Below are 23,473 nucleotides of genomic sequence, written 5' to 3' on the forward strand. Positions count from 1 at the left end.
TTAACTGTCAAAATAAATACCGTAAATCATGTAGAATATACGAAAACAGAAAATTTATTATGGTCGAAAAACTGAAATCAATCCAATTGGCATACAACTCAGTTAATTTGGGTTTCCTTTGGGTTCCTATTTGATCATATGACTTCTCAAGTTTTTATATATTTTACTTCCAAAGTTTGACATTTTTGGGGTTTGAGCGTTCCATATGTAGTTAAATATAAAAAGGAACTACAGACGCAGTAAACTATTAAAATTTTATTATTGTATATCTTCTTGTTATTCTCTATATTTATAGCCTCCCGTATTTTTATACACATATCTTAAGAATATCGCTTTTTATATTCATATTCAGACTTTTTTTTTAATATTAAAACAAAGCTCACTTCAAATCCCCCTTTTAAACTGTGGCAGGGAGAGAATGACACCCAAAACTTTTATATGTATATTTACCATTTCAACTGCATCTGTATCTTTAATCAAAAAAGCATCATCGATTGGCGTATCTTTAAGATTATTTGTTAATCGACCTTGACCTATTCCTTCTGCTATTGAACTTCCTTCTGATCGTTCTAATTTTCCATGCTTAAAGTAATTATATAAAACACTGCCCTAAAATTATAAAAAAAGAGAATTTTTTAAGAAAGATTATTTCTAAACACAAATTTAGTTTTCATATTAACAAATACTTTCATTTCTAAACATTTTTAATAAAATAATAATAGGAAAAAAATCCAACTCTTTCCAAACATAACTTTTAATTAACAAGGTTGAGCAAAGTTTTTTCCTACATGCATCTAAAACAATTCGCTCATTCGGTACATCACTACTTTTATAGGAATACAAGTTGTTAACTAATAACTAATAAGTCAATGCAGTCAAGAGAAACCAGACAGGAACTATAACCTAAGAGTCGATATAGCTCACCAGGCGTCCAAAAGTAACTATAATTAGCAAAGAACATATTCAAATAAATCACCATATAGTGTCACTCGGAATAACTCCCCTTGAAAGGGCCATTATAATATAATTTCAACAATTTTTGGTCCCGGAAAATTACGTACATAAGAAATGCAACTGGTCATCTTACCATAGGCTCTTGCCAGATACTGTTAATGTACAATTGTATGACGGCTAAAGTTTAGAATATAAACTCAACTAGGATGGAATTCAGAAGTTTTTGCGTAGTTGAGCACTTCTAAAATTGTATTGTTAAGGGTATTACGGACAGCACAATGACAAGGTATATTTCTGTATTGACATGTGCTGTTGGCGTTGAAAAAATAATTATGGAATGTATTTTTATATTTTTATATTTGCCTTATTAACTTTACACGTTTGTTCATTGTTATTTTGATCCACAAACCTATTTCCACGTATAACTTTCTCATCAAAACACCTTTGTGCTATCATCAAAGAGCGAAATTGAAGTGTTATGAATAATTTAAACTACACTCAACCAAACCAGAAATAGGAAACATAAGTTAAGTACTTGCCTAATGGAAAGTAGCACAGAATTTAAATTGTAAGCTTCACCCTCATTGATCACAGCATAATTACCAAGTTCACTTAAAGAATTCGTGCTGTGTCAATAGTCGGAGGGAATTCGCATATGGGTCAACAAATAAGTTCTTTATAAACAAGAAGTAATTGTAACAGGATGCTGTTACGAAGTCTCCCAAACAAAGCTCTGATAACTCCCCATTCATATGGTCCCATGTTCATTTGATTTGATTTTTTGTCCCATACAAGAATATATATGGCTTACAAGTAGGGATCTCCACCATTTACAAGTTTTCAAACAGGAGGGGGTGGTGGTGACCCCCAGGGACTTTACCTACATTTCATTTGATTTGTTTTATTGTCCCCTACAAGAAAATATATGGTTTAGCGGTGGGGATCTGGACCGTTTACAAGATAATAGTACATTCTCAAATTGAACGGGGTGGGGGTGACCCCCAGGAACTTCCATCTAATTTTATGTGATTCGTTTTATTGTCCCATACAAGAATATATATGGTTTAGGGGTGGGGATCTGGACCGTTTTCAAGTTTTCAAACAAGAGGGGTTGGGGTGACCCCCTAGGGACTTCCCTTTTATTTCATTTGATTTGTTTTATTGTCCCCTACAAGAATATATATGGTTTAGGGGTGGGGATCTGGACCGTTTACAAGTTTTCAAACAAGAGGGGTGGGGTGACCCCCTAGGGACTTCCCATTTATTTCATTTGATTTGTTTTATTGTCCCCTACAAGAATATATATGGTTTAGGGGTGGGGATCTGGACTGTTTTCAAGATAATAGTACATTCTCAAATTGAACGGGGTGGGGGTGACCCCCAGGAACTTCCATCTAATTACATGTGATTTGTTTCATTGTCCCATACAATAATATATATGGTTTAGGGGTGGGGATCTGGACCGTTCACAAGTTTTCAAACAAGAGGGGGTGGGGTGACCCCCTAGGGACTTCCCTTTTATTTCATTTGATTTGTTTTATTGTCCCCTACAAGAATATATATGGTTTAGGGGTGGGGATCTGGACCGTTTACAAGTTTTCCAACGAGAGGGGGTGGGGTGACCCCTAGGGACTTCCCTTTTATTTCATTTGATTTGTTTTATTGTCCCCTACAAGAATATATATGGTTTAGGGGTGGGGATCTGGACAGTTTACAAGATAATAGCACATTCTCAAATTGAAGGGGGTGGGGGTGACCCCCCAGGGCATCCCCCTATATTTCATGTGATTTATTTTATTGTCCTATAATCATTTCTGAAGACTGCATGTATCTATCACTTATAGTTTTCAAGTTATATTCATTTAAAAAATTTTGAAAATAAAATCCCATAGGGTTCTATAGTAAAACCCTCCCTGCTTTCTACCCCCCAAAACACCCCTTAATAGACCCCAATGCACAAACGAAAGATTGATGGCTCACCTAGACATATTAGTCTACCATTTTATGAAATCCTAAGTCAATCTGACAAGCGGTTTTGGAGAAACGCTGCGGACAAGTTCATTTTTTAAAGCGGCGGAAGAAGAAGAAGAATAATAAAAATAATAAGAACTGAGCAAAAACAATAAGTCTCCAAACTTTGTTTGGGAGACTTAATTACTGTTCATAAACGTACAGGACAAAAAGTGAAAATTAGTATATTCATTTTTTATTTTAGCATTGCTGCCTAGAAACGTCAGTCGAACTTTCTTTTACAGATTATTTCTCTTACATTAAAATCTGAAAACAATTTTTAACAAATATCTTGATTTTATAAAATTATCAATTATCATTACTGCCACAGAAAATAACTCAATATAAAAGCAAAGAAGATACTAAGTGACGCTAGATAATCATCTAAAAGAAAGAACGTTTAAGGATGTTCGCTGCTCAGTTTCAAAATAAATAACTTTTCATAAAACTAGTATGTATTGATAGGGAATAAATTGAGGAATTAAAAAAAGCAAAAAAAATATAGGGGTCAATATGCTTGTTTTCGAGATATCAGCCATTGGAATTTTGGCGGGAAAATGTTCTCTCTTGATTTCCCATAGCTTTATCATTGACCAGTTAAAGTACTCAAACACTATTAAAAAATAAATAAAATTTTATAAGACTTTTACAAATGACTTATAATTATACATATGAAAGATTTATAAGAAGAAAAATGGGGGTTCATGGGGAAATTTTTTAAGGCATTCAAATGGATAAAACCAGAGGATTCCGAAAATCTGACAAAAACTCCAAATCATGACAAGCAGTGATCCTTAACAAAAACTAACTAAAAACAAAAGATTGACGCATGAAAATCAAATTAGTTAACCATTCTTTGTACACTACTGACAAGTTACTTGGTAAATTCATTCAATATAAAAATAAACAAGAAAACTGACAAACCAGCAAGTACCTCATACTTGTTTATGTTTGTGTGATTACATGTTATACTCATGCAAACCAAGCAATTCGTGTTTATTATATATATATTTTTTATTAAATTTTAATTTTAAATTTCAGGAAATTCATTGTGCGTTTTACATTAATAGAAATTTATCTATAAATCCAAGTAAAATGAACGTTGAAAAATCATTTCGGAATATTTATTTTAACAAAAACTGTTATTTGTCTTTGATTAGGGTGTCACAAATGAGTCTTTTGTAGACGAAACGCGCGTCTGGCCCAAATACACAATTTCAATCCTGGTATCTATGATGAGTTTATTTACTACAAATCAGACACCAGGAATCATCTCGAAATAAGTGTATAATCCCTGTAATATTTATATACCAATGTTTCTTTGAAATTCCCACTATCGACACTAGTCAAAATAAATATTGGTTTGCTTACACTAGGAACGAATTTTAATATTAAAAATCAAGTGTGTCTGTTGTTCCATTGTTTTTCTCCTTTATTTGATGTTTTCCTCGGTTTTTGGTTTCGTGACCAGGATTTGTTTTTACTGAAGCGATTAATTACTTTTTAAAAGCGGTATACTACTGTTGCCTTCATTTTTTATTAATATATCATAGGAAATAATTTGTCTCCAAATTAGTAATTTTTCCATAAAAAAAAACAAATTTTATTCCACACATTTCCCAGCAAGATTACATAGAAATCAAAAATGGCCTTCCTTATCATTTGTCAACACAGTGTTAAAAAATCATGGATATCGGAAGGAATCTTGACTTATAAATGTCTTGTGTTGAACCCTATTATATATTTAAGCAAATGGAATATATTTAAACTCGACAAAGACATGTTGACATTAAACTGAATAATTACTACAGAGCAACTAACAAGTCAGTGGGGGTCCTCATTTTATATGAAACTGTAAATACACATTTTAATCCTTATAAAAATAATCATTATCATTATCAAATTGAAAAATGGCAAAAAAAAAAAAACAACAACAATGAAGTAATAAAATAAAAACAAATACTTTTACGATCATGCCAGTTGTCATTCACTATATTGCAACTCTCAAATCAGTCTCATTCACCCATTTCACTTGCAATTATTGATTTATTGAGTGTTGGTGTTTAAGAGTCACTGTTTTGCGGAGAGAGTCGGAGCGCTCAAGATAGTCAGCGACCTTCCATGGAAAAACTTACAATCCTAGTCGATTAATATTAAGAGTCGAGCGCACCTGCCATACTTTAAATGAGTAGACACCACAGTTATTTGAAGAGTTATGTCTGGTAGAAGATTGAGGTATTTGATTGTTTACCATAACAATATTGCGCAGACCAGTGAAAAAAACATAATTTTCAAAAGTCGTGCAATAACATGTGGATGTCAAGATCAAATAATAAAATATTATGAAATGACCATATTTTTCCTTCCTTAAAAAACGTGTTATTTGTCATACTTCTTAGTGAAGCAGCTGTGGTGTCTACCAATGGACAGTAATGTAAATTTATGGTCAACATTTGCATTCCAGCAGCTTTCCCATAGAACAAAAGATATGAAAATATAAACTATATTGCACATTATCTGTTTTTTTCCTCCAATCCACATGTTGTTGTTCGACTTTTAGACCTTATTATATAACAAAGAATTGACCATACGATTTGTTTAGGAGTGAACAATGTCTACTAGTACAATAGTACAAGGGCAATAATCATTAACATGAAGGTCAACACGAGACTCTACTGCGGCGTGTCTGTTCTGTATAATATATATCGCAACAACAAATTTCAAAATGTCGAAAGATTGATAAAAGTCTATTTTGGAACTGTCTCACAATGACTCTCAGAGTTGTATGTTTTTATGTCAATATCAGTTTTTAGAGGTCTGAAAAAGTATCGATTAAAAGATATTTCTTTTTTTTCTTGGCAAAAAAGACTACTATGTCTGCAAAATGAACAACTCAAGCTCTATGTTCTGAATTATTACGGTGCCGAAAATCTAAAGGCACGACTTTAAATTTTATGAATTTTTGGAGAAAAAAAAAACTATATGTTTTTTTTTAAAAACTTTCCCGATGTAGATAGAATCCGTTGGAATCAATATAGTCGTTTGTATGCTGTTAAAGTGCATTTTTGAAAATATATATATCGATTGTTAATGCCTTTATGTATTTAATAACTCCCAAAGAATATTGAATAATCAGAAAAAACACACCTTTAGATTATAACAGTTCATCTCGTGCACACATCCATTACACAGCCATCTGTCATATCCTTACGTAAGTAACGGTGCTGTAGGGTAAATAATGTTCTTATGTAATAGTAAATCAAAGACACACAACTAATCCATTTCAGAATCCAATTCATTTAACTATTTTCTAAAGCCTACAGTATAAAATTGAGAATGGAAATGAGACAACAACCAGACCAAAGAACAGAAAACAACATAAGAAACGTTTTAGTCAAAACGGTCAAAACAATGAAAAATCAACCAATGGAGTTTTGGAGTTATTGTCTGAAATCTTGACGACGGACAGATGGACCGACAGACGAACGAACGAATGGACGATCAACTGTATACTATTAAAAGGTCGTGAAAGGGAAAACATAACCTTCGGAAGCATTAAAATCAGTATATGTAAGACTTGTTTACTTTTATTGGGTCAAATTGTGTTGTTTCCGAATGTATCATATTTCCAATAGTTATTGCTATACCAAGTAATTTGATACTTTACCTAACAAAACAGCGTCAGGACCAATTAGGACTAAATTAACTGAGACAGGATGGCTAAGGGTTTAAATTCCTTTCAAATGTCATGTTTGTTCGATGATGTCTTTGTACATTTAGGTTTTCTTAGCATTTTGCGTTCAAAATAATGGATAAGGATAGACGGTTAAAAAGCCGCAGATTGGCAATGCTAAACTGAATTTCCCTTACGTATCGCGTTCTAAGATCATCAATTTAAAAAAAAGTTATGCAGAATTTGCCTCTCTTCTTATTCTTTGCTATCATGTGTAAAATTTGTTAATGTTTTCTAATTATCAACATTATAACAATCAAATTCTAAGTTTGTTATGTCAAAGGAGGGTTATATGATCAAAGAGACATAATAAAAGTAGCCAAGACCTTCTTTAGTCTAGTTTGTCAGAAGGGATTGAATCCTTAATATCTAAATTTTTTTAAATTTTCTCTGGGGGAAATTTTAGAAGCGTATGTGACAATTGGTGACAATGGCAGAGCACTGACGACTGTGCTGATGCTACTTTTGTGGAATAATAGTCTGTATCGACACTGTGATAAAAACTGGAAAAAAAACACGTAATGAAGTTGGTGCGTCCAATGTTTTTCTTGATTTCCTTCAGAACCAGAATTTTGAGAGTCAGGAAGCCATAACACTTGAAGAGTTACGGGACCAAAATATATATAAAAAGAATAACAAAACACATATTCATACACTCATCATAGATACCAGGACTAAAATTTAGTACGTCAGTTGCTAGTTGTATAACTTTGCTGAGGGTGTTGAAACCTTTGTTTCTTATCTTTTTTCAATATATTTATGTAACGTAGATTATGAATGATTTCAATGGTTAGTTACTGACTACTGGGCTGTTGATACCCTCGGGAACTACCTGTCCACCAGTAACAATATAAGCAGAGCTAGAAAATCAAATAACACTTTTTAAGTGATATTACCAATTTTAGGAACGTGGTCTCCAATTAAATAAGTTTATATATCTTCAACATCACAAACCGATTTGTAGAACAAAAAATAAGTCATTCAAGAATATTTTTGCTCGTATGTGCTAATGATAAATTTGTACTTTGTGCTGAATAGTAGAGTGCAGTGCTGTGAAAGCAGAAATTATTGACTGGAAAGCTGAATGAATGCGCTACAAATGATGTCCCTCGTGGCACTATTGATTGCGCAATAGTCAAGAGTTTTAACGTATGTTAATTCGACTACATCTTAAACATCTAAGGGTCTTTTTTTTAGCAAGCGTTAATGTAGATTCGAAAGTTATCATAAATTTAAAGACGGCATATATCATGTCTGTTTATTTTGCTTACAAATTGTTATCATAGGTTAATTCTATTTGACTGTCATACAAGTGAGAGGTATAGCTAACAATTAAACCAAGTTTAATCTGCCATTTTCTACACGAGGAAATGCCTGAAATAAGTAATATGACAGTTTTTTCTATTCGTTTGATGTGTCTGACCTTTTGATTAAGGACTTTTTGTTTAGATTTTTACTTGGAATTCAGTATTTTAGCTACTCTACTTTTTTTGTGTGAAACGGTATTACATAGTAAACTATTGAATTACTTTCACTTTATTTTAGACTCGAAACAAAAGTACTCACGATCTTTTGATTTAAGGAAGTTCGCTTCTCAGTTTCAAAGTAATTAACTTTTCAAAACACTAGTTTATATAGATAGGGGATTAATAAAGGAATCCAAAGAGCAAAAAAAATATATAGGTCACCGTGCTTGTTTTCGAGATATTAGCCATTGAAATTTTGGCGGGAAAATATTCTTTCTTGACTTTTCATAGCTTTATCATTCACAAGTTCTCAAAAACTGTTAAAAAGTAATTAAAATTTTATAAGACTTTAACAGAAGGCTTATCATTATACATGTAAAAGATTTTATAAAAAGAAAAATGGGGGTCACCGGGCAAATTTTTTCAAGGCATTCAAATGGATAAAACCAGAGGATTCCGAAAATCTGACAAAAAATCTAAAACATGACAAGCCAGCTTCCTTAAGCCGATTGCTACTGATTTTTACAGTATGTTCTTATGTTATGATTTTTTATTTTTGTAAATTTTGTTATAAATTCAGCCGTTAGTTTTCTCGTTGGTATTATTTTCACATTTTTCATGTCCTCGCCTTTTATATCAGACTATATGTTAAATGTTATTTTAGTTGTTGAAGGCCGTACGGTAGCCGTTTATTATCTAGTACCACTTCATTTTAACTTATGGTTGATAGTTTTCTCGATTGAAATCATACATCTCCTTGTTTTATGTAAAAACATATTAATATGTTTATAATAACCAGACTAATTTGATTATGCAAACAACCGTTTGCCCTAAAAGAGGCCTCGCAACTGCTTTAATAGAGAACAAAAAGGTAAAATCTCTCCACGACTTTGTCTAGGTAATTTAATTGTGCTTTTACCAATTCTACATTTCCATTAAAATTTACGTCAGACTTTTCACCTCAGTAACACTGGTTAACGGCTGAAGCATGCATCTGTGATCAATTATGAAAAAGACTTAAAATGACAATACCAGTATACAAATGTACTCAATATAATTGAATTTAGGCCAAGATTATATAGGTATAATATTGATAGACAAAGATGTAGGCGGGAAAATAAACCACATCATATAAAACACCTTAGACTTGAACGATATTGTTTCTTTTATCTTTAAAAAAAGCGGTAAAGGAAAACATAAATTGACTAAGATTGATAGTTTATGGGAAAGTTTTAAAGTAAAATCAATGTATCAGATACGATCTAATAACGACCCAATTCAAGAGGTTTCTGCATGAGAAAAACCTTAAAAAAAATTAGGTCACATTCTTCAACTTAAAGTAGCAATTGTTTAAGATTAACTAGGGTCTGACATATATGTAAATTTGTGGGTTCTGAGGAGATTTAGTTTGTATCAAATTGTTTCTGGTGGTGTTTTTTTTTCAAGATAATAAAGTGTTGAAGATAAAAACACATCAAAGATACCGGGCTTATATTTCTGCAAGCCAGATGCGCATTTCGTTTACATCTGATTTTTCAATGACGATCAAAACAGATTAAAGTTCAATTCATTAATCTGTTCCTTCGGTAGAAAATCCCTAGTAATATTAATTGGAACTAGTCAAATACATGTAAGTGGATTCAGTGGAGATTGATTTGATTCAAATTGTTTCTTTTATTTCAATAAAATAAATACACGACACTAAAAGTACTTTTCACATAAGTTGTAAAGCGAGGAAATAGAAAGGACAAACAGTTTGTCCTTCCGAAATTATGTGATCTACCCACGCCCTGGAAACATATACAGGATAAACATCTACATCTTGCATGTAAATGTCGTAAATTAAGTATCAGGTGTCGCACTATTATGTTTACTGCTGTAAAAGATCATAGATAATATTGTTGTATGACCTTTAAAATGTGATTGTGTTCTATGGCAAACAAATATTTCAGACAAAATGTTACCAAAAGTTAGCGTGCAATTATACTACATGTATATCATTTGCAATTTTACCAAATAACATTTAAATTGGTGACGTCATCAGTGACAAAAATATGTTTTTAACATTTTTTCAAGCTTTGCTATGTACAATAAAAGGGTTATACATTGCATGACTATTCAATGGTGAAAAACATTACTCGTAGAATCTATATTGCTCTGGCTAGGTCGTACAAAATAAGAGTCTACCCTGGACAATATTTACCAATCAATTAATGAATTAACCTTAAGAGTATTAACTGACTGATTTCATTATTATACAATATTATGGAATTCGATGAGACTGTCATAGAAAAAAGTAAAAACACAAAAATAATAAACTCCGAGGAAAATTCAAAAAGGAAAATCAAAAATCAAAAGGCAAAATCAAAAGTCCAAACACATCAAACGAATGGATAACAACTGTCATATTCCTGACTTGGTACAGGCATTTTCTAATGTAGAAAATGGTGGATTGAACCTGGTTTTATAGCTAGCTAAACCTCTCACTTGTATGACAGTCGCATCAAATTCCATTACATTGTCAACGATGCATGAACAAAACAAACATACTCAAAGAGTAAAAATGTCAAAAATAGGGGTACAACAGTCAATATTGTGTTATCATCTTAATATCACTACATAAACAACAAATGTAACAAAGTAGCACAAAAAGGCATACATCAAATTTAACATTCTCATTTTGCTTTTCTTATACGGCTGAATTTATCTATGTAAAGTCTACCCATAAATGAAAGAAGGTTTTCATTACTGGTGTAAAATTGCGCGTTTGAAATTCGTACAGGTAGACATAAAAATAATTTTGTCGTATGACGGCATACATAAATGCAGACTCACGTAAAGTAGATATAACAAAAAACAGACTTACAGTAAAAATAATAAATAAAATAATGGTGTGGTTCAAAGTATTGAGATGTTTGTCGCTATAAAAACAGGTTCAATCCACCATTTTCTAACAGGAATGTGTCCAAAGTACACGGATGCACCACTCGCACTATCGTTATCCGTGATAAATGGACCGTCAAATGGGGTAAAAACTTTAGTTGGCATTTAAATTAGAAAGATCATACCATACCATACCAAGAACATGCGTACTAAGTTTTAAGTTGATTGGACTTCCACTTCATCAAAAACTACCTTGACCAAAAATTTTAATCTGAAATGGGCACTTTCATTTCTATGTTCAGTGGACTGTGAAATTGGAGTCAAAGGTCTAATTTGGCTTTAAAATTAGAAAGATCTTATCATAAGGAACATGTGTACTAAGATTCAAGTTGATTGGACTTCAACTTCATCAAAAAATTACCTTGATCAAAATCTTTAACCAGAAACGTGCACTTTCATTTTATATGTTCAGTGAACCGTGAAATTGGGGTCTAAAGTCTAGTTTGGCTTTAAAATATGAAATATTTTATCATTAGGAACATGTGTTGATTGGACTTCAGCTTCATCAAAAACTTCCTTGACCAAGGACTTTAACCTGAAGCGGGACAGACGGACGGACGAACAGACGAAATAACGAACGGACAGACGAACGAACAACCAGACGGACGCACAGACCAGAAAACATAATGTCTCTCTACAATCGTAGATGGGGCATAAAAATGCAATTGCCTGTTCCAAGTTAGGAATATGACAGTTGTTGTCCATTCGTTTGATGTGTTTTATCTTTTGATTTTGCCATTTGATTAGGTCTTTCCGTTTTGAATTTTCCCCGGAGTTCAGTATTTTTGTGATTTTACTGTATACATTTTGTACTTATAAATCAGATGATAACTCAACTCTCATCGGACAATTCAATCTCAATTATGAATAACAAGGACAGTTGAATTAAACCAAAAAAGTTAAACTGGTGTTTTCAATTCGTTAAATGGGTTTGAGCTTTTAACATATATTTCTACGGGCTTTAGCCTTGTGATCTAGCACATACAAATCTGACTCAGTTAATTAGTCTTTTACAAAATAAGGTATATAAATGTTTCTTTAGCATGTTTCCGATCTGAATATATATTTCATATTTTCTAATTTACCCTAATCTATCCGTAACCAAGTATATCAATAGGGGGAATACATCGATCTATTTCTATTCTGTTACTACAAGCTATCAGAGTTTGACAACAAATGTATAAAAATTTTGAAAAAAGTTCAATAACTTCATGTAATCTTTTGCGACTGTTGTTCAAGTGAAAGGTTTAGCGCTATGAAACAAGGTTCAATCCACCATTATGTGCATTTAAAAATGCCTGTACCAAGTCAAGAATATGACAGTTGTTGTCTATTCGATTGATGTGTTTTATCATTAAATTTTGACATTTGATTAGGGACTTTTTCTCGAAGTTCAGTATTTTTGTGATTTTACTTTTCTTAAGATAATGTGATATCGTAACACATCTCTACTATCATTTGAAAGTGTCTGTCCCAAACATAGCTCGAACGAAATTTGAACCTTTCATATTCAACAGAAACTTATGCGGAGGATATTAAGGAAGTTTCTGGGTCAGAAAAGGTCAGAAAAGGTCAGACGAAGCCACTTAGAAGCCACTTGAATTCAGAAATTAAAAAAGAACTATAAAGCTATCAAATAACATACTACAAGTGTTCATAAATAAACACCTCATAAAAACCACATAAGACATACGCAGATATAAGTAATAATGTTTATGAATTTAGTCTGATAAATTAGCTGTCTGAAAGGGTCTCCAACGTCTTGCATTTATTGCATAACTGCACTTAAGTACCAGATTCTATCGTGATAATCATTCATACATGAGGACAAGACAATTTTAAAAGCATAAATGTTTTTTTTTCAATTTCAGAACCTTTACGATTGCTCTTTTCATAACGTCTCCTTTTCAGTTTAAGGGTGTTGTTAAATTGTGGTTTTTATTGTGATTAAGAATATAACACACTGTTGACTGCTGCCTCTATTTTTGACATTTTATCATTATATATGTTTGTTTTGTTCACACATTGATACCAAAATAAAAAAAAATACAAGTCAGAGTTTTGATAGCTATAAGTTCAGGTTCTACATAAGAAAATGATTGTGCCAAGTCAGGAATATGTCAGTTGCTATCCATTCGTTTCACGTGTTTAAGGTTTCATGTTTGTCATTTGATTAGGGACTTTCCGTTTTGATTTTTCCTCGGAGTTCAGTATTTTTGTTACTTTACTTTATATTAATAAACATGGTAAAGATATGATATGAGGATAAATTCAATATATGCCAAAGTCTTGTTTATGTATATCTGTGATTCGAGCGTCACTGGTGAATCTTTTGTAGACAAAAAGCGCGTCTGGTTCAAATATACAATTTAAATCGTGGTTCCCATGATGATTTTATTGTACAATTGATTATCAGGTAAGCAAGCATTATCATGATAATTTCATTGATCCCGGTACCTGTTTTGGACAAAGACATTTAAGGGACATAACCTTGGTGTCAATATTTTTTTTATTCTCGGTATACTGAGACGCTTGTACCTGGACCAATGATATCTTAAAGTTTCTAAAATTTCTTTATTCTCAATTTATTTAAGCAGACATATATAATACAAGACACCTAAAATGATTGATTTATTGATTTGGGTTTAATGCCACTTTCAACACTATTGTAATATTTCGAGGCTAACGGTTTGTTAAATTGGAAGAGGGCTGAGTGTCCTGAAAGTTACACCGACACTTAGTAGGAAAACTAGCAATTCTAATAAATTAAGAGTCGAGTACACTTGTCCCGTGTAGGTTTGGAACTCACACTCTCGGTGTTGACAGTCTAGTAGTACAGTAGGTCATATACTTTGACCACTTGGCTAATGAGGCCCTCAAGAACAAATAAAGGGTATTTAATGAGTGCCAGTTTTCATTTCGAGATACATTCAACAAGTGTTAAAGAGAATACGATTGAACTTGATACACATATATGCGGATGTAACAGAGAAAGGGTGTGTTTCAAGTGAGTTTCTAAATGATGAGTAATATTTCTAGTTGACTTTTTAAACTAAATATTAAAAATAGTAAATGAGGAAGTAGAGAAATCTGAATCAAGCAATAGAAATTAATATTAAATTGTTCATAGTCAACGTCACTTTATATTGAATAGATAATGTTGGACCTTTAATAATACCATTTATACTGGATTACATCATAAATACAACTAATAAACAATGTATAAATATCAATGATGTTCTTTTCAAGATTTTCCCCCTCATCGCATTATATGTCAAGCTTATGGTTTCATATACATTGTACCAGGAAATTGTCATATCAAATTCGCCATAAAAATATTACTAATTAATTTTCACTAAACAAAATCATTAAACTTTCAAATATTTATTGCAACACCTTCAAAGGAAGTTGGCTAATTATTCCCTTTTAATGAACTTCACTCAATTTACATGTAGATTTTTTTGTATAAATATGGCCTATAGCTTCTTATAATAGTTTAAATACATTTTTATGATGAATAAATCTGAAGCTTTTCCACACCTTTTTCATCTTGTACAAATGAAATACAATATGATATTGATTTGTTTATACTAATGTTCCATCAATTCCCATACGAAATTAGTAATTAATAACTCGAATGTCACAAACAGTAATGGCCAGCTGATTGCTGTATAATAGCATACATACTATATAATTATATACCCAAGGCTAATGAACATGTTTTCAGTAAAATAGCCTAATTTGATGGATATTTTTCTTTTAAAGACATATTTGTAGATGATAGGTTATATTATTTTTATAATTGCATATTGTTTAAAAAGACCTAATTACATGTTATAGGTTATGAGAAAACAGAAAAATATTTCTTTATTTTATGTATATTATGATACTTTTTAATATTTGAATTCCACTAGATTAAACTTCAGAATTTAATCTTGTACATGTGTAAGAAGAAAAATATAAAAAATACTGCACTTTAAGGAATTCAAATCGGAAAGTCCCTAAAAAAATGGCAAATTCTCGAAATCTCAAACACATCAAACGAATGGCCAACAACTGTCATATTCCTGATATGGTACAGGCGTTTTCGTATGTAAAAAATGGAATAGAGTGAAAGAAACAAATTAATGTTAAGAAATTGGACTTTTTTTGTTTTTATAGCTTCTATAATCATTTAGAATTAAACAATACAATGGTCCTTTAGAGAGAGAAAAAAAGCCTTTTATAGCTGACTATGTGGAATAGGTTATCGGAATTTCATACCACTGTCATACCAGTGAGAGGTTTAGCTAACTATGAAACCAGGTTTAATCCACCATTTCCTACATTAAAAAATGTCAAGTTATATGATAGTTGTTATCCATTCGTTTGATGAGTTTGAGGTGTCTATTTTGCCATTTCATTACGAAATTTCCGTTTTGAATTTTCTTCGGAGTTCGGTATTTTAGTTATTTTACTTTTTGTTCATTATAGAAGGCCGTACTGTGACCAATATTTATTAACTTATATGTGATTGGTTTCTGGTGGAGAGTTATCTCTTTTGGTAATCATGCATATCCCATCAATATAATGGTCTTTTAGAGAGAAAAGGCAAATAGAAATCGCCCTAATCTTCGAGTATTTAAAGCAACTTCGAACTCTTGCATCTAAAAGTACAGAACATGTATACCTATAAAATAGACACATGTTCTAAACACTCTGTTTATTGTATTGATTAAGCATGTAAATTGATGTAGTAATAAAATTTTATACATCAACAAAAAATAACCCTCACCTTTAAAAATCATACTGAAACATAAAACTTTAAAGTTATGTAATGCAGTGCAAAGTACTACAGAGAATTATAGAATATGCTAGCGACAGATATACCAAAGCTAGGTCAAAAAATTAAAATAGATTGAACTACTAAATCAGATCAGCTCCTATATGTGTGCATAGAAAATGTTCATTATGGTAAATTCAAGGACAGACAAGAAGTTAGATTAGTAGTTAAGCTGTTCAACAACAATTCACATTTCTATTTTGTTACTGACATTTTCACAAGCCTCGAAAGAAAATATCCTTTTGAATTGTATATTTTCTTATTTTTCAATGAGAGTTATCCTCTTTTGGAACAATCTTTTCAACCATATTGGCCAGTCAAACAAAAACAACAAAAAAAAAAGACAGAAGAAGAAACCACTGACTCTCATTACTTAAACAGAAGTCTATAAGTTTGCTATTTCTAAGTTGTGTATGACTTATTTTTTGTAAAAAAATAAAAAATTGTAAATTCCTATTATATAAACAGTAAACCATGTCAGACTCACAACATGTCATATTTAAAACAATCATTGAAGGTTCATTATCTGATTATAGAGGTCAGTGCATACACATGGCTCTTCTTTTGGACCTTATTTTGTTGTAAGACAGGACAAGTCTATATATTGACCATTGTTATTATTTTTATATCATGTCTTATTCTCTTATTCTTTGTCACAAACAACTATATGTGTATGTGACAATAAATTTTTTATCATAAAGGGTGTAGGAGCGGGCTTCAATAAGGGGAGGGGTAAACTTCTGAAGTGACAAGCACAAAAGAAAAAAAACTAGCATTTCCATAAATGTTAAAAAGTAGAAGGGTTCAAAAACATAGCAATTGCCCCCATATACAAGCATGAACTATGCTGTGTATTAGACTGACATGCTGAGCTGGATTATATGCGAGCTAGTCAAAAGGTAATAGTCCATATTAAGACACATCACCTAACTCTGACACATTACTCTGAGTTTTAGCTTTTACTCCTATATTCTTAGATGAGAAGCAGCAAATACTTTGGTTAGTCTTTAAAAGGATCCTACACACAACTTGCAGCACTCAAGGCAAGGGAGCTACTAAGTGACCAACAATATGGTTTTGCAAGTCACATTGATAATCAGTTAATCAGTTAACTAATAAGAACAGAAAGTCATTTAATGTAACTGCTAGAACCAATGGTCAGTATTATAACCTTATTCAGTTGATTCAAAATAAAATAAGATCGTTTCATAGAATACTTTAACTTGGCACATGTTTTTTTTAATTCATTAGATGTAACTAGATTTAAAACACTTGTAAGATTAAAATTATATCATTTCTCAATTCTAAACAATGTTACTGCTATAAAAACTTCATTTAAATTTCAAATGTGAACATTAATGCAAATATCATTCATTTACATCAGAAATGAAAGTTTCACAGGAGATATAATTCAGATGAATTAACATTTTTACAAGCCTTCGAAACTATTCACAGAGGAGAATCTCTTATCAGGCTAAAAAAAATAAATTTAATGAGATTTCTTAAATTCTCACACTATGTGCTATCTTTTAGATACCAGTACAAAAAAGACTGGCTGTGTTCTTTTTTGCATAGAATACAAAACAGCTTGCACTTTTTGCACTTCTCAATATCCACATCTGTGATCAAAACAGTATAAAAAAAAAACTACCATTACATTTTCTCCTGTGGTGAATTCCACAGCCATCAAAGATATTTATTGAGAAGTTGTATAAGACCTTAATAAAAAAAATATCAAAAACAGCTCATATCTATGCTAAAAATACTTATATCATACTGGGAAAATGATGTTTTATTTCATTTCAATTGCTACTTAATCTTTTTCTTTCCTGATATATATATAACATCCAGTTTGTTTAGTAATAAGTTATATCATATTTCAAGTTGAATGACATATTAAAAGTTCACACTTGTGATACTTCAAAAAAAATTGGTCGAATTCTTTAGTAAATGTTGTCAAAGATATTATCAGACGACAGGGTTTTCCCATTAAAGTATTCTCTCATGAATGATAAAACTTTTCCTGAAAGCATATACATGTATATAAAACATGTCGGAAGGATGGATATTTGAAAAATATTTTCAAAATGGAACAAAAAGTGATAAATATAGATCTTCTATCTTTAGGATCAACAAATATACATATGACACCAAAAAATTAAAGACCCATGACTTTTTGGCAGAGAATCTTTTCATTCAGATATTTAGCTTTAAAAAATTCAATAAAGGTAGAATATTCAATATAAATATGAATACATATATTTCATTGGTTTCTATAAAAATTAAAGAAGTTACCAAAATCTCACAGTTGACATTGCACAAATACATATTAAACAACACGTATAAGGGAAGGTGGAATAACGTATCCAGTATAGGTTGTGTAATTTTTGTGAATAAAAAGATCACAAAAATACTGAACACTGAGGAAAATTCAAAAAGGGAAAGTCACTAAAACCAAGTAAATTATAATCCTGGTACTTTTGATAGATATTTACACCACTGGGTCGATGCCACTGCTGGTGGACATTTCGTCCCCGAGGGTATCACCAGCCAAGTAGTCAGCACTTCGGTGTTGACATGAATATCAATTATGTGATCATTTTTATAAATTTCCTGTTTACAAAACTTTGAATTTTTCGAAAAACTACGGATTTTCTTGTCCCAGGAATAGATTACCTTAGCCGTATTTGGCACAACATTTTGGAATTTTGGATCCTCAATGCTCTTTAACTTTGTCCTTGTTTGGCTTTAAAACTATTTTGATATGAGCGTTACTGGTGAGTCTTGTGTAGACGAAATGCGTGTCTGGCGTACTAAATTATAATCCTGGTACTTTTGATAGATATATTAGTTATATATAATTTAATGTTTATGTTTGTATTGTTCACATGTGCTTGGACATTTAAAGAAATTGTTATTTCATATATATATTTTCTGTAAATTTGTAATTTGCAGTAAAATTCAAATTTACTATACAACAAAATGAACATATCAAGAACAAACCACTTCATTCAGCTCTCTAGAATATGTAGTGAAGGCATCAATGTATAATCGTTGACAAATAAAACTTAAAAACTAAAAAAACATTTGATAATCATAATGGATTGATAAATTGATGTGCAACAACACTTTCAAAACCATTGTGATATTTGGATGGTGGTCAGTTTTTATTGTTGAATAAAGCTTGGTGTGTAGAAATACCACCAAATTTCAGTAGTATAACTGACAATCAAGGTCAATGAAGAATGGAGTCCAGTGCACCTGCAATAAGCAGGATTGGACTCACAACCTCAGTGTCGACAGGCTAGTGATACAGTAGTTAGACTACTTAGAGCACTCTTCCACAGATGACCCCTTTATTCATTGAAGGTAATTAACTATTTATAAAGCAATTATATGAATAATTCAATCACACATTTCAGTAGACTATTGTTGAATGCCATAAAAACACCGACTGCAACACAATTAGCTTATCATTCTCTCAGGAGAAACATTATCTCATATAGACGGGTCTCAAGAGACATATTCATAAAACTTTTTTATGTAATAAATACAAATGAAGATACAAAAACCAATATTCAAGTCTCAAACCCAATTAAATATAAATAATTCAATGGTTGCCAATAAATTTTCATGTCTTTTGTTTTCATGGGTCTAAAAACTGTTAAACAGCATCAGAGATATAATGAACATACTTTGATCAATATTACAGATAATAATGAGTTCACACTTACACAAAAGGTAATGCCCATATAAGGTTATGCAGAGTAGTTTCTTTCACACCTTCCATAGAAAGTATTGATCATTTACAGCTTCTTCTAATTACAACAGCAATGGCCATGATTAATTATACATGTATATTTTCATTCATTCTTATAGTTTACAAATTTAGATAATTTTTGTTACATACTAAAAATAATAGTTGAATATTTTGGTAATTCTAAGGATTTGTATAGTAAGATACTGTAAATATGAAATTATCGGATGTATTAATTATCATGATTATTGCAATTTTTAAAGAATAGAAAAATAATCAAAATTAATTATTGCGATTTTAGAAACTCTACATACAAATATATATATGTAACAGATTCTAAAACACCAATTGTTATCATTGCAATACCCACCCAGCCATGTTATTTGCATTAATAAAAAAATCTAGCAATAATTTCTGAAATCATGTTTTTTCTTATAACAAATGAAGTAGATGTTGTATAATTGCTAATAAGACAGCTATTTGCCAAAGATGATAAGACTCAAAAGTAAACAATTCGGGTCAGTGTTAAACCTTAAACAATGAGAAAAACTTTTACAACTTCCAAAGATGAGAAGAAACCTGAATTGTATATGAAATTAAGCTAAATGTATTATCACTATTACAGAATCTGCCACGTTTGATCTGATATTATGCAACACTTGGAACTATATATTGACATCATACAAAAAACACTTATGCATTGCTGTGTCAGACATTTTCTCTCATGACGTCAACATTTTACGAGAATGTCTTTTATGGTCTGTAATGGCAGACAAATACAAATAAATTGTATGAAAGGGCACAGGATGAAAAAGTGAACAAATTAAAAACAGAAAACCGCCTGCCTAATTCAACCTAATTATAAAATATAACAAAAAACAATCACAGAGACATAAACCAACAACAATACAAAAATAAGATAATGAGGTATAATTGCAGATGAAACTACTATCCACCAAAGTTAAAATGAAGTGGACATGAGCAATTATAGGTAAAGATATGGCCTTCAACAACGAGAAAAACATGTACCATATAATCGTCTATAAAAAGCTCTAACATGATATATTTAACAAGTTTTCTTATGATTATATTGCTTCCCAATAATAATTCCTGTTGGCAAATTTATGGCCTGAAATGGTCCTTATTTTGATGAAACACCAAATCTGTTTTACTGTAGTCATAGCATTAAAATTTTTGGAAAATATAGAATTAAACACCTTTTTACAGGAATTTATTGGTGTATAAACTCGACCAATTCACTCACAAACAAATAAAAGTCTGAAGGACTTACATGACATATTTGTGAATGTCCAGATTATACACCAATAAATTCATTTAAAAAGGCGTTTAATCCTTATAATTCTTTAAAATTGGAGATAGGGATTATATGTTTTCACACTCCTTAACTCTATTACACGTAAATTGTATATTTATGTCATTGAAAAGGCCTGGCGCATGAATATATTTGTTTGTAAATGCAAAAATATGTACTCAATGAAATGTGCTATCTGATAAAAAGTAAACTGCAAAAACTCTTATTATCATTCAAACGAATGTTTTGGTGTATTATTCTATTTAACGATGAAAGTGCAGTAAAAAAAATTTGATAATGTCGGTGTTATTGTTGCCGTCATCATGTTTACATTGGTAACAAAAAGATCAACTACCAGAAGTTCTCTGGACCAATCATATCAACATATTCCCTAATATGCATGTCATATAAGAATTATTATGAATTATTTATTTTCTTGACCATGATTGAATAAATGTTTTCACTGAAGATATTTATATAAATCTTGACATGACCCAGTAATGACCTTCAGATGTGTCAGATGTGCCTATAAGGAATGACAAAAACAAATGAACATGTGACCATAAGAAACTTAAACAATTCATATTGACACTTAGATAATCAAAGGCTGTTTGTTCAGCAGAAATATTTTTTCAACACAATTTCATAACAGCATCTTCCTATACGTGTATTACCATCTTATATTTAGTGTTGTTGCTCAAATCTTTAATGCTTTTATAAATATTTTCCTTATCTGGACAGTATTGCCTACTCAAGATGATCTCGCACATATAAAATTTGCTGCTGGGTCCTTTTCATAGACATATATATTACACCCATTATGTGACCTTGAACTTTGACCCATTTGGTACTGACCCAGTATTGAGCAAAGTGTCTGTTGTGTCTATGAACAATGACAGACAAATGAACATGTGATCATAAGACCATGTGATACTATGACTACTTACTATGAGTAATAAAAGACAGTACAGTAGGCCTATGGCCATGTACAAATTATGAGTTTGTCTATCATTTAAGGAAATAAAAGTTTTTCCCGGTAAATCTTTGTTAATGAGAAAATGTCAACGACTGAAAGTGATTGATTTGCAAATGTTATTAGGTCTTACAGTGTAATTTAGATCCGTAACAGTAAAACCTCAAAAGTGAAATATGTGTTTATTCCTCCACCAATAAAAAAACTGGCTGCCCTGATAAGGCAGAGTCCTGAGAGTTGCATTATACACCAACAAAAGACAAGAAAAGTTGTGAATACATCAAACAAACCATCAATTTTGATGTATTCACAACTTTTCTTGTCTTTTGTTGGTGTATAATGCAACTCTCAGGACTCTGCCTTATCAGGGCAGCCAGTTTTTTTATTGGTGGAGGAATAAACACATATTTCACTTTTGAGGTTTTACTGTTACGGATCTAAATTACACTGTAAGACCTAATAACATTTGCAAATCAATCACTTTCAGTCGTTGACATTTTCTCATTAAACTTAATTAAACACATTTGAAAAAAGTTACAATGATGTATTTCCATTTTGATTTTTAACACTATAGCCTTCATATCTTAACTCAGATATGTCAAATTATCTCTTCTGATAAATTTGAAATATTTATATGATTCATAATTGTACAAAAAATTACAATTAAGGAAAAATTTGAATACTCAATTGAAATATTTAATGTATGTTTACAGGGGTGCATGAAACACAAGGATTTTGTCTCTGAAAAAAAAACCACAACACCTTTATATCTTATATATGTAGTTAGATATATATTTTTTTCTGTGACAAATATCTCTGTGATGAATTGGAATTTAATGTTGTTTTTTTCACATGTATATTTAAGCACATTTTCTTATAATATATCAGCAGGTGTAAGAAAAGGAATTTTCAAATGCATTTCTACACATGTTACAAATCAACATTTCTTTACAATGATTAAATGTAATAATATTAAAGCATCATATATATTCATAACACTTCGGTGTTGACATGAATATCAATTATATGGTCATTTTTATAAATTTTCTGCTTACAAAACTTTGAATTTTTCGAAAAACTAAGGATTTTCTTACCCCAGGAGTAGATTACCTTAGCCGTATTTGGCACAACTTTTTGGAATTTTGGGTCCTCAATGCTCTTCAACTTTGTATTTATTTGGCTTTTTGAACTATTTTGATCTGAGCGTCACTGATGAGTCTTATGTAGACGAAACGGGCGTCTGGCGTATAAAATTATAATCCTGGTACTTTTGATAACTAGAGTGGGGTGCTCATTTTCACCACATCTTTCCATGTTTTCTACAGTTTATGTTCAGGTCTAAATGTTTTTGAAGTATACTGATATTTCTATATGAAGATAACTTCAAATGCAAAATATACTTAAGCTTGAAAACCAGTTTGTTTTAAGAAAATCATCTGAAAAATTAAATTAAAGGGTGTTTGAAATTTCAGGATGTTTTGTCAATGGGGGACACATATTCGC

The 23,473-nt window shown here is 31.2% G+C and overlaps 1 protein-coding gene across 1 annotated transcript in view; it reads right to left on the minus strand.

The window, feature by feature from the left end:
- Positions 1 to 23,473, minus strand: part of LOC143069638 (uncharacterized) — a 68,450-nt gene that overhangs the window by 18,875 nt on the left and 26,102 nt on the right. The window contains exon 10 of the mRNA XM_076244380.1: positions 451 to 609. Within this exon, the coding sequence (XP_076100495.1) occupies positions 451 to 609 (159 nt within the window). The remainder of the gene's footprint in view (positions 1 to 450; positions 610 to 23,473) is intronic.

This window comes from Mytilus galloprovincialis, chromosome 3, assembly GCF_965363235.1.
Source record: "Mytilus galloprovincialis chromosome 3, xbMytGall1.hap1.1, whole genome shotgun sequence".
In the NCBI taxonomy this organism is placed as follows: Eukaryota; Metazoa; Mollusca; class Bivalvia; order Mytilida; family Mytilidae; genus Mytilus; species Mytilus galloprovincialis.